The 12,709-nt window shown below is 40.9% G+C and overlaps 1 protein-coding gene across 5 annotated transcripts in view; it reads left to right on the top strand.

The window, feature by feature from the left end:
* Positions 1-12,709, top strand: part of rasgrf2b (Ras protein-specific guanine nucleotide-releasing factor 2b) — a 250,703-nt gene that overhangs the window by 138,514 nt on the left and 99,480 nt on the right. For all 5 annotated transcript variants that reach the window (XM_059644773.1, XM_059644772.1, XM_059644776.1 and 2 more), the window contains 3 exons: positions 2,499-2,581; positions 4,276-4,524; positions 8,041-8,429. In XM_059644773.1, the coding sequence (XP_059500756.1) occupies positions 2,499-2,581; positions 4,276-4,524; positions 8,041-8,429 (721 nt within the window). The remainder of the gene's footprint in view (positions 1-2,498; positions 2,582-4,275; positions 4,525-8,040; positions 8,430-12,709) is intronic.

Genomic DNA, 12,709 nt, shown 5'->3' with positions numbered 1-12,709 from the left:
TTAGTCTGTAGGAAGTGGGAGGAGTCAAAAGAGAAGTTGTTGAGTGTGAGGACGAGTTCCGCTAGGCGGATGAGAGTGTCGGTGGAGGGGGCCTGGTCGGGCCTGCGGGACAGGAAGAAGCGGAGGGCTTTGAGGCCATCTCCATGCGGAATGCAGGTGTACAGGGACTGGACGTCCATGGTGAATATGAGGTGTTGGGGGCCAGGGAATTGGAAGTCCTGGAGGAGGTGGAGGGCGTGGGTGGTGTCACGGACATAGGTGGGGAGTTCCTGGACCAAAGGGGAGAAAATGGAGTCCAGATAGGTGGAGATGAGTTCGGTGGGGCAGGAGCAGGCTGAGACGATGGGTCGACCGGGGCAGGCAGGTTTGTGGATTTTGGGAAGGAGATAGAAACGGGCCGTGCGGGGTTGGGGAACAATGAGGTTGGAGGCTGTGGGTGGGAGGTCCCCTGAGGTGATGAGGTCATGAATGGTGTTGGAGATGATGGTTTGGTGCTCGGGTGTGGGGTCATGATCGAGGAGGCGGTAGGAGGTGGTGTCGGAGAGTTGGCGTCTGGCCTCGGCGATGTAGAGGTCAGTGCGCCATATTACCACTGCGCCACCCTTGTCTGCGGGTTTGATGGTGAGGTTGGGGTTGGAGCAGAGGGAGCGGAGGGCTGCCCGTTCTGCGGGGGAGAGGTTGGAGTGGGTGAGAGGGGTGGAGAGGTTGAGGCGGTTGATGTCTCGACGGCAGTTGGCACCATCTATCTCATTCTACTTCTTTTGCTTGAGATGTATACTGTCCGGTGTTGTAGTTTTAATGGCTTGACACCTCAGTTTTAAAATATGCTTTGCGTGCTCTCCTACACACTGCTTGAAACCAGGGTTCATTCCCCAGTATAATGGTTAAGTGAAGGATATGCTTTACCAAGAGGTTATGGACTCCTGTGGATTAAAATTCCTCAGCTCCTGATAGCACATGTTGCCTCAGTTTTGAGTTGTTAGATCTGTTCTAAATCTATTTCTTTCTGCATGGTGAACCTATTAGAGAACAAGCTAGATGGTGTATTCCACATGAAGGTAGAGTTTCATATCCACAAAAACTGTGTGGTGACCACTCCTGTTAGCACTGTCATAGATGCATAGCAAGTGGATTGGTAAAACGTCGAGCAGGTTTATCTCTCTGGTTCTCTCACCACTTGCTGCAGACCATCTCTGGTAGATATTCTCTTTAGGATCTGGCCAGCTCAGTTCATTATGGTGTTGCTGAGCCAGTCTTGGTATTAAAGTGCTCCAACTGAGTACGTTCTGTGTCCTGCAAGTGGTGTTCAACATGGAGTTTTACTTAGCAGCTGGTGGAAGGCAATAAATGGTAATTAGTTAAGAGATTCCTTGTCAGTAGGTTCATGATCATCATTAATGTGACTAGCATTTTTAATTCCAGATTTGTTAATTTAGTTTAAATCCCCCAGCTGCCATGGTGGGATTTGAGTTCATTTCTGGAGCATTACTTGAGTGATATAACCATGGTACTACCAGTTCCTTTGTTGGGCTTAGTGGAAAATGCAGATTAAAGGATAACATTGCTTAACTATCCTTTTTTGTAACAATTGAATTTTCTAAGATTTAACGAATCCAGTTTGAAGTGAGGAATGTAGGAAAATGCAGTAGATTTCTATGTGGTGCGGTAGAATCAACGATCAGATGATAATTCCACACGATTTATTAATCTGCTTTTTAATAATGTGCTAGGATGAGGTGGTGCATTGCAAAATTAGGAATTTGCTACATGCTAATGATCAGCACATATTTTGGCTTTGCCATTTGTGCCTTGTCAGTTTTTCGAAAGTTTTGTGTCTTAACCTGCGTCAAGCCCATTGTATACTGCTTCTGAACAATTTTTGATGTTGAAGGTGCTATGTAAGTGCAAGTTATCCTTCGTTATTATCCTGACTTGTACGGCTTTTTAGTGGCCGATCACCGACCAAGGCATCTGTTTTTTCTATTAAACTCAATACAGACAGATATATCCCTGGCGCAAAAACAGAAGTCGCTGGAAGCTCAGCAGGTCAGAACTGAGGAAGGGTCACTGGACCCGAAATGTTAACTCTGTTTTCTCTTTCACAGATGCTGCCAGACCTGCTGAGCTTTTCCAGCAAGTTCTGTTTTTGTCCCTGATTTACAGCACCCGCAGTTCTCTCAGTTTTTAGATAGGCATCTGTTTCCATGGCACTGCCACTTTCAGTTATGTATCCCTAATGGCCTGGAGGGTCAGCTTAGGGAGCTGTTCCTTTGTAACCTCTCAAAGTCTGGATGAAGTTATGTTGATCCAAATATTCAACTCTACAGGGTAGAAAATAAAAAAAATAAGCTGAAAAATCTTTGCGGTGGTGTTCATGACACAACTGTAGCCCTCAAAGGGATACTTGAGCATTATTAATTTTGTAATCTGCACTTCTTTTTTGAAAACCTGGAAAGTGTCATTTTATTTCTAATTCTCTGGTGTTTGTGTTTTTGCAGTGTATAGACAACATACGATGCAATGGTCTAATGACCAGTGTGTTTGAGGAATATTCAAAAGTTACTGTGCCTCATATGATTAGGTAAGTCTAATTCAAACTGTCCAGAGGCTGATTCTCATAATGATTGCATCTTAATGGCAGCGCGTTCAAGGAAAACATGAAGTAATAGGAGCAGAAGTAGACCATGGGGCTCCTTGAGCCTACTGCACCATTCAGTACAATCTGCTGCCTCAATTCGACTTTTCCTTATACTCCTAGTTTTGCTTGATTTCCTAAGAGACTAAAACTCGTTCTGTTTCAAACCTAAATGTATTCTGGGATGGAACATCCCAGAGCGTTTGAGGTACAGAAAGCTTGGTTAGCCCCCACTTGGAATACGGTGGGCAGATCTGGGCATCACATCTTAGGAAGGGTATACTGGCCTTGGAGGGAGTGATAATGTGGGTTTACAAGAATGATACCTGGAACTCGGGATTTAGGTGATGAGATTGTACAAATTAAGCCTGTTTTCTCTAGATCTTGGAAGGGTAAGAGGTGATCTGATCAAAATCCTCATGATATTAACAGTAAAAGATCAGGTAGATAACCATAAACTATTTCCATAAACTATTTGGAGATTCCAACACTAGTGAGCATAACCTAAAAAATTAGGGCCAGACCATTCAACAGAAATTATAGGAAATATGTCTACAGGCCTAAGGCCTAAGATGCTTGGAACTCTCATCCATAAATGATAGTGGGTGCTGAATCAATTGTTAACTTTAAATCAGAAACAGATTTTTTTAGTTAAGCAAAAGATATGGAATTGCCCCACAGATCAGCCATGATTTCATTGAATGGTGGAACAGGTTTGAGAGGCTGAATGGCCTACTCCTGTTCCTACAAGGATCACAACCTATCAAGTTAAGGCATTTCTCCTGATCTCAGTTCCAAATGATGGGTCTCTTACACTGGGTTGTGTCCACAATGCAATTTTGTGAGGGCTGTTTCCTGCAGGCAGTGCCAAATTTTGAAATAACTAACTCACTACTCCTTTTAGTTATACCTTGACCGAAAACAAATGGAATGGAATAGAATGGAATATAAACTGAAAATGCTGGATATTCTCGCAGAGATTATGGAGAGCAAAACATTACACCTCATTTATGCAGAGAAAGTTGATATGTAACAGATTGTACACAAGTACAGATGCAGGAAAGGTTGGCGTGGGGTGGGGAGCACTGGTGGTGATTAAATAAAGGAAAGAAAGCGGAGGAGTTAAATAGGAACTTTGCAACAATTTTCATGGTGGAAGATGCCAGCAGGATAGTATAACTTTAAGACAATCAAGAAGCAGAGTGAATGTCGTGGCTGTCACTAAGGAGGAGGTGCTGGAGACGCTGAAGGTCTGGAGGTAAATAAATCACCCAGACTGGATGGACTATACCCCAGAATTCTGAAGGAAATAACTGAGGAGATTGTGGAGGCATTGATAGTAATGGTTCAGAATCATTGGAGTCAGGGAGGATGCCAGAGCACAGGAAAATGGCTAATATAACACCCCTGTTTAAGAAAAGAGGGAGGCAGAAGTAGGGAAATTAAAGGCCAGTTGGCCTGGTCTCAGCCATTGGTACCATTTCAGTGTCCTTACTAAGGATAAGATTGCAGAATGCTCAGATGATCAATTCCAAGCCAGCATTGAGTCTGCATCCATAGTTCCTTGCATTAATATGCTTAATGAAATAGCATTTGTAAGGTTTTGTGAAATTCCTTAACAGAATTATTATTTTCCTCAGATCTGATATCCGACTTCATAGCGATGATATGGATATCTGTTTCAGCAAGACGCTGAACTCCTGTAAAGTGCCACAGATCCGCTATGCCAGTGTTGAGAGATTGCTGGAGAGACTGACTGATCTACGTTTTCTTAGCATTGACTTCCTCAATACCTTTCTGCACACCTATCGAATATTCACGACTGCACTGGTTGTCTTGGAGAAACTGACAGACATCTACAAAAGACCTTTCACATCCATCCCTGTCAGGTAGGGCTTGATTTAGAGGATGTTGAATTTGAGAAGCATTCATGTCATTTTTAAGCATTGTTCCCAAGATGTTGACAGCCATTTTTATTGTCCAAAGAAAGTTGATCTAAACAGGTGATGACGGTGGGCTTTCTTGAACTGCTGCAGTCTTTCTCATGATAGGCCTCCGATAATGATGTTAAGTAGGGAGCTCCAGAATAGTAAATACTAAACAATGGAAAAAAAAGTGAAACAAGCCCAAGATGTTGTGAGACTTGGAAAGGAAGCTGTAGGTGATATTATCCTCATGGCATTTCTTTAAGTGTTAGTGGTATTGCCAAAGTGGCTGTGGTGAGTTGCTGAAACACATCATGTAAGTTACACAAACTGTAGCCACAATAGATTCATGATGAAGAGAGTAGATACTGAGTTCAGTTATAGTGATGCTTAGCAACTGAATGTTCCTTCCCTAGATGGTGGTGAGATTCTTGAGTGTTACGGCTGCACCTATTCACGCAAGCCGTAAGTATTCTGTCATTCTCGTCAGGAGCTTTGTAAATGATGGCTGGAGAGGTTCTGAGGAGTCAGGAAGTGAGTCATTCATCAGAAAGAACCTATGCTTCCTTGCTGTTGTAGCCAAAGTGTTGACATAGTTAATCCAGCTTCTGATCAGTGGTAACTCACAGAAAATTGATTATGAGGAACCCAGTGCTGGTGTCACCATTGAAAATCAGGGTATTTGACTGGGTTTTCTCTTATTTAGGTTGGAATCACTTAGAATATTACCTGTCACTTTTGTGGTTTGTGCCTAGATATTACCTGCTTTAAGCTGTTATGGGTTGCTTCATACTGTCTACGTTTCTCTCAAAGCTGAACCTGTGTAAACAGCTTTATTATGAAGAGGGACAGTTATATGAAACAGTGGAAGATGTTGAGTCAGGGTCATTGCTCTCAGGATAGTCAGAATATGTGAAGTGAATTATCTGTAGAGCAGTAATGTCACTGTAGATGGAATTCAAAGTTCAAAGTCCTGGTAACCTATTTTGAGAATTGTCTTACCAAACCCCACCATATTGCACGTACTAAGTGTCATTGGTTGACCTAAAGTAAAAATGGAAATACTCAGCAAGTCTGGAGAGAGAACAGAGCTCCGATTTCAGGTCAAGGACTTTTCCAGCATTTACTGTTTTATTTCAGATTTCCAGCATCTGCAGCATTTTATTTTTGCTTTTAGCTGCCCTGTTTCACTTTTATATTTGGGATAATGTCCCATCCAGCAGTATTTCCCCCCATTTAGCAATATATCAAAAAGGAATCTGCTTAAAGCCTCAAATTAAGAGAAAAGCAGAAATATTTTAAGAAGCTCTTCACGTTTAAAAAAAAAACTGGTTATTTGAAATTGTGGAATAATTAAGTTATTTTTGAGATGTTGTTTAAACTATTTTCATGTCTTCTAGATCAGGCAAGCTGATTTGTTTTAAATGAGGGAAAGAGCATAATCATTGTTACTATTAGTGCAGAGGAATAGCTAGTACAGAAACTCATTGTGAGAATTCTGCAGAACTGAAAGATTCCAAAGGAACAAATCAAGCTTGGAGGGCTGAGTGGCCTGCACCTGCTCCTATTTTCTGTTTCTGTGTAACCTGAACTGACATTTTCCACAATGCCATTATTCATCCCACATGGATGTAGCACTGCTTCCAACATACAATACTCTTTTTGTCAAGTCACTGTTTCTCTATGACTCATAAATGATTGGGAAGCATTATGATCATGCTTTACTCAGTATAAAAAAAAATTGGCTCCCAGTCAAGCAATGCTTTGATTTGAAAATTCACATTCTTGTTTTCAAATCCCTCCACGGCCTCATCACTCTGTACTTGTGTAGGCTCCTCCAGAGAATTCTCTGGGCTATCTGTGCTCCTTTAATTCCAGCCTCTTGAGTAACCTTATTTCTCCAACATGAGTGATCAGAGTATGGTTGCACATGGGAGAGACGTATATATTCCAGGAGGTTTCTAATTCAGGGTTAACTGTTATGTTTATTTGCATTTTAACCCTTTCACTATATTTCTCCCCATGACTCTGATTCTACCCATTACATCCTATTATTTACATTTCCTTACCCTAATATGTTCTTCAGCTACCTAGGACCCAAGGTCTGGAATTCACTCCCTACTCTTCCCTTTGTAATAGCACTATGGGTATGTACACACCAGGGACTGCAGTAGTTCAAAAAGGCAGCTCACCACCACCTTGACAAGGGCAATTAGGAATGGGCGGTGCATCCAGACATGGTTACCACTACCCACATCCCATGAATGAAGTTTTTTTTAAAAAAGCAGCTTTGCCTCTTGACCTCACTTTCTTTTCTTAATTGATCCTCTTCAATCCAGCATTTGGTGATCTGACTTAAAATCTCCTAGTGTCATACTTTGTTTTGTGATGCTCCTGTGAAATGTGTTTTGGTGTTTTATGTTTCAAAGCAGCATAAAAATGTAAGATATTGTCAAAGTCGCCTCCCATTCATCACATTTGTATTTGGCTACACATCTTGTAACTGTTTGTTCCAATGTTTATGTGTGAAATCCTTTGAAACTTTGACTGCACTAAGTACTTGAATTGTAATTTCCAAATATCATTTGCTTCTTTGGGGGGGATGGGTGATTTAAACAGAAAGTGCTATAAGATTGTTAGAAAGTTTTAATGTTCGACGCATGTCATTTAAGTAGGCTGTGCAATTTGAGGTTGACTGCTAGCTGATTAAAAAAAACTTACAGCTAAGCTACCTTCTGAGCAAGGTAACCTTTCCTTTGGAAAAAAGGAAGACTCTCCTAACACATACCTCGTGTTTACTGCATTAACCACCAAACGGGGATTCTAGATCTGTGTGCTCCATCACCAGCTCTCACATGTCCTCTCCTGCATTTGTATTTACGATGTTGGGTATGAGCAACCAATTTTTTTCCTCATTGGTAGGGTTGATATATACTGAGTTTAGGCTCTAGAAGCAACTGCATTCCGATTAATGTTCCCATCAGCCTACATCAACCCAATGAGTTGACAAAACCCAACCTCCCCATTCCCAATCTGGTCATTTCCCAAAGCTTTGCTCAAATGGTGGAAGCCCTTGTATTGATCATTTTTGCAAAATTGGCCCTGAAAGTTCCAGGGGAGAAATGAATTTTCATTTAAAAGAAATTACAGCTCACAAGCTTGTCTTATATTCTGGCTAATGTCACACAGATGACATAGTGATGAATGAGTTCATGCTTCCCATAATGTCAAGTAGGGCTAGTAAATTTCATTGGACGATGCAATGTTAGGAGTTGGTAACTACTGATTTACCTGAATGTTATATATTAAGCCAGTGACTAAACCCAGAATAACCTACCAACTGGTTTCTATGTGACTTATTTCACTTGTTTATGTTGACATTTGATCGTTATCATTTGTATAGTGAGACATATCCTGGATTCCTGTAGCGATTGATTTGCTTCAATTATCCAATTCAATACATTCCCTTTTCATTCGTAGGTCACTGGAACTGTTTTTTGCAACTAACCAAAGCAACAGATCTGAGCACATGAATGACGGAAAGTCTCCAAGACTGTGTCGGAAATTTTCTTCGCCTCCTCCACTGTCTCTTTCTCGAACATCCTCTCCTGTCCGAACTCGGAAGCTTTCACTCAGTTCCCCTGTGAATTCTAGAATAGGAGTCCTTGATCTTTCCACATCCTCCACATCTAGTACTTCTACTTTTGCTTATAGCCCAGCTACCTCTCCACCTCCCCTAGCAAGCAAAACCCCACTGGATCTGAGCAAAGGTTCCTCATCCCCAGATCAGTGCCCTCTGTCCACAGAGGAAAATTCAGAGCATCCCCGCATTGACATATGCAGCAAGTTAAGAAGAAGCATCAGGAGAGGTACCGAAAATACTTCACTTACTTATGATTGTGAGATTTTGTCCCTCTTCTGTGATTGCCTACTTTTTCTGCTGTTTCTCTTTTGATGTCATATCCTATGAGGGTACCTACCAGTGTTTATTCTCCTGATTACAGACTTGGCCATTGCCTTTATAGTTCTAAAAATGATAGGTTAGCAAATGGATTATGCTCTTTTTTTTTTACAAACTATCTATTTCCCTATTTAAATCTTAATTTACCTAATATAAACCACTTTGATTATTGCAGTAGGATGGCTGGTATCTCCAGGTACAAGGTTAATCCTTCGAGGAGGTGTACCCAAGTGAGGTGGTGGGCTTTCTTCGCCTGTCCAACTCATTCAGCTGAGATAACCAAATATCCATTGAATGTAAGAATTAGGAGGGAGAGGAGGTTCTTGAATCTTTGAGTCTGCTGTGCCATTCAATAAGATCACAGACCGTATTTTTATTTCAGTTCTATTTCCTTACCTGATAATTCCCTTCGTATTAAAAACATATTGCTCTCTGTCTGGGAAAAATAATCCTCAACAGAATATCTATAACACTCTGCGGTTGTGAGCTACATTCACTCTAGCTTTTCCTGCTGCCGCATGAACCTCCAAAGACGATACATAGCATTGGCTTCTGTAGCTCAGAGGGAATGTTGTTGTAAATTTCAAAGATTTTCAATGTCTTGAGTAAAGAAAGTTCCCATCTCTAAAATATAGTTGGCTCCTTATTCTGAGATGCTTTTCGAGACTTTCAAGCCAGTGCTCACCTAGACGTTAAAATCACCCATTATTCTTCTAAACTATAGGGAATTTATGCCCGGTATATTCAATCAAGATTGAGTTTACCCAGTAAGATTGGTATAATCCGTAAACGTTATCTCAAGACTGCCAGACAACATTTAATGGATATAAGTATTGCTGAAAAGAACATCTTTTGAAAAAGCATTTTGGTTTTCACTCATCAGGACAATTCATAAGAAATGCCGCTGGAAAGGGGAAACAACATTTATACTGTGAATGTGGGGATCAAACACTCAGAGTCCATTTGCTGATGAAACCTCCCTCTCATCGTATTGTATTAATGTGTCCCCTTTACCTCCCTCTCATCGTATTGTATTAATGTGTCCCCTTTACCTCCCTCTCTTATCGTATTGTATTAATGTGTCCCCTTTACCTCCCTCTCTTATCGTATTGTATTAATGTGTCCCCTTTACCTCCCTCTCTTATCATATTGTATTAATGTGTCCCCTTTACCTCCCTCTCTTATCATATTGTATTAATGTGTCCCCTTTACCTCCCTCTCATCATATTGTATTAATGTGTCCCCTTTACCTCCCTCTCATCATATTGTATTAATGTGTCCCCTTTACCTCCCTCTCTTATCGTATTGTATTAATGTGTCCCCTTTACCTCCCTCTCATCGTATTGTATTAATGTGTCCCCTTTACCTCCCTCTCTTATCGTATTGTATTAATGTGTCCCCTTTACCTCCCTCTCTTATCGTATTGTATTAATGTGTCCCCTTTACCTCCCTCTCTTATCATATAGTATTAATGTGTCCCCTTTACCACCCTCTCTTATCATATTGTATTAATGTGTCCCCTTTACCTCCCTCTCATCATATTGTATTAATGTGTCCCCTTTACCTCCCTCTCATCATATTGTATTAATGTGTCCCCTTTACCTCCCTCTCTTATCGTATTGTATTAATGTGTCCCCTTTACCTCCCTCTCTTATCGTATTGTATTAATGTGTCCCCTTTACCTCCCTCTCATCATATTGTATTAATGTTTCCCCTTTACCTCCCTCTCTTATCATATTGTATTAATGAGTCCCCTTTACCTCCCTCTCATCATATTGTATTAATGTGTCCCCTTTACCTCCCTCTCTTATCGTATTGTATTAATGTGTCCCCTTTACCTCCCTCTCATCGTATTGTATTAATGTGTCCCCTTTACCTCCCTCTCTTATCGTATTGTATTAATGTGTCCCCTTTACCTCCCTCTCTTATCGTATTGTATTAATGTGTCCCCTTTACCTCCCTCTCTCATCGTATTGTATTAATGTGTCCCCTTTACCTCCCTCTCTCATCGTATTGTATTAATGTGTCCCCTTTACCTCCCTCTCATCGTATTGTATTAATGTGTCCCCTTTACCTCCCTCTCTCATCGTATTGTATTAATATGTCCCCTTTACCTCCCTCTCATCGTATTGTATTAATGTGTCCCCTTTACCTCCCTCTCATCGTATTGTATTAATGTGTCCCCTTTACCTCCCTCTCTTATCGTATTGTATTAATGTGTCCCCTTTACCTCCCTCTCTTATCGTATTGTATTAATGTGTCCCCTTTACCTCCCTCTCATCATATTGTATTAATGTGTCCGCTTTACCTCCCTCTCATCATATTGTATTAATGTGTCCCCTTTACCTCCCTCTCTTATCGTATTGTATTAATGTGTCCCCTTTACCTCCCTCTCATCGTATTGTATTAATGTGTCCCCTTTACCTCCCTCTCATCGTATTGTATTAATGTGTCCCCTTTACCTCCCTCTCATCGTATTGTATTAATGTGTCCCCTTTACCTCCCTCTCATCATATTGTATTAATGTGTCCCCTTTACCTCCCTCTCATCATATTGTATTAATGTGTCCCCTTTACCTCCCTCTCATCATATTGTATTAATGTGTCCCCTTTACCTCCCTCTCATCATATTGTATTAATGTGTCCCCTTTACCTCCCTCTCTTATCGTATTGTATTAATGTGTCCCCTTTACCTCCCTCTCATCATATTGTATTAATATGTCCCCTTTACCTCCCTCTCATCATATTGTATTAATGTGTCCGCTTTACCTCCCTCTCATCATATTGTATTAATGTGTCCCCTTTACCTCCCTCTCTTATCGTATTGTATTAATGTGTCCCCTTTACCTCCCTCTCATCGTATTGTATTAATGTGTCCCCTTTACCTCCCTCTCATCGTATTGTATTAATGTGTCCCCTTTACCTCCCTCTCATCGTATTGTATTAATGTGTCCCCTTTACCTCCCTCTCATCATATTGTATTAATGTGTCCCCTTTACCTCCCTCTCATATCGTATTGTATTAATGTGTCCCCTTTACCTCCCTCTCTTATCGTATTGTATTAATGTGTCCCCTTTACCTCCCTCTCTTATCATATTGTATTAATGTGTCCCCTTTACCTCCCTCTCATCATATTGTATTAATGTGTCCCCTTTACCTCCCTCTCATCATATTGTATTAATGTGTCCCCTTTACCTCCCTCTCATCATATTGTATTAATGTGTCCCCTTTACCTCCCTCTCATCGTATTGTATTAATGTGTCCCCTTTACCTCCCTCTCTTATCGTATTGTATTAATGTGTCCCCTTTACCTCCCTCTCTTATCGTATTGTATTAATGTGTCCCCTTTACCTCCCTGTCATCATATTGTATTAATATGTCCCCTTTACCTCCCTCTCATCGTATTGTATTAATGTGTCCCCTTTACCTCCCTCTCATCGTATTGTATTAATGTGTCCCCTTTACATCCCTCTCTTATCGTATTGTATTAATGTGTCCCCTTTACCTCCCTCTCTTATCGTATTGTATTAATGTGTCCCCTTTACCTCCCTCTCATCATATTGTATTAATGTGTCCCCTTTACCTCCCTCTCTTAGCGTATTGTATTAATGTGTCCCCTTTACCTCCCTCTCTTATCATATTGTATTAATGTGTCCCCTTTACCTCCCTCTCATCGTATTGTATTAATGTGTCCCCTTTACCTCCCTCTCATCGTATTGTATTAATGTGTCCCCTTTACCTCCCTCTCATCATATTGTATTAATGTGTCCCCTTTACCTCCCTCTCATCATATTGTATTAATGTGTCCCCTTTACCTCCCTCTCATCATATTGTATTAATGTGTCCCCTTTACCTCCCTCTCATCATATTGTATTAATGTGTCCCCTTTACCTCCCTCTCTTATCGTATTGTATTAATGTGTCCCCTTTACCTCCCTCTCATCATATTGTATTAATGAGTCCCCTTTACCTCCCTCTCATCATATTGTATTAATGTGTCCGCTTTACCTCCCTCTCATCATATTGTATTAATGTGTCCCCTTTACCTCCCTCTCTTATCGTATTGTATTAATGTGTCCCCTTTACCTCCCTCTCTTATCGTATTGTATTAATGTGTCCCCTTTACCTCCCTGTCATCATATTGTATTAATATGTCCCCTTTACCTCCCTCTCATCGTATTGTATTAATG

The sequence above is a fragment of the Stegostoma tigrinum genome, chromosome 3, assembly GCF_030684315.1.
Source record: "Stegostoma tigrinum isolate sSteTig4 chromosome 3, sSteTig4.hap1, whole genome shotgun sequence".
Taxonomy (NCBI): Eukaryota; Metazoa; Chordata; class Chondrichthyes; order Orectolobiformes; family Stegostomatidae; genus Stegostoma; species Stegostoma tigrinum.
The sequence above is the reverse complement of the archived record's forward strand: the minus strand, read 5'-3'. Positions and strand labels throughout refer to the sequence as shown.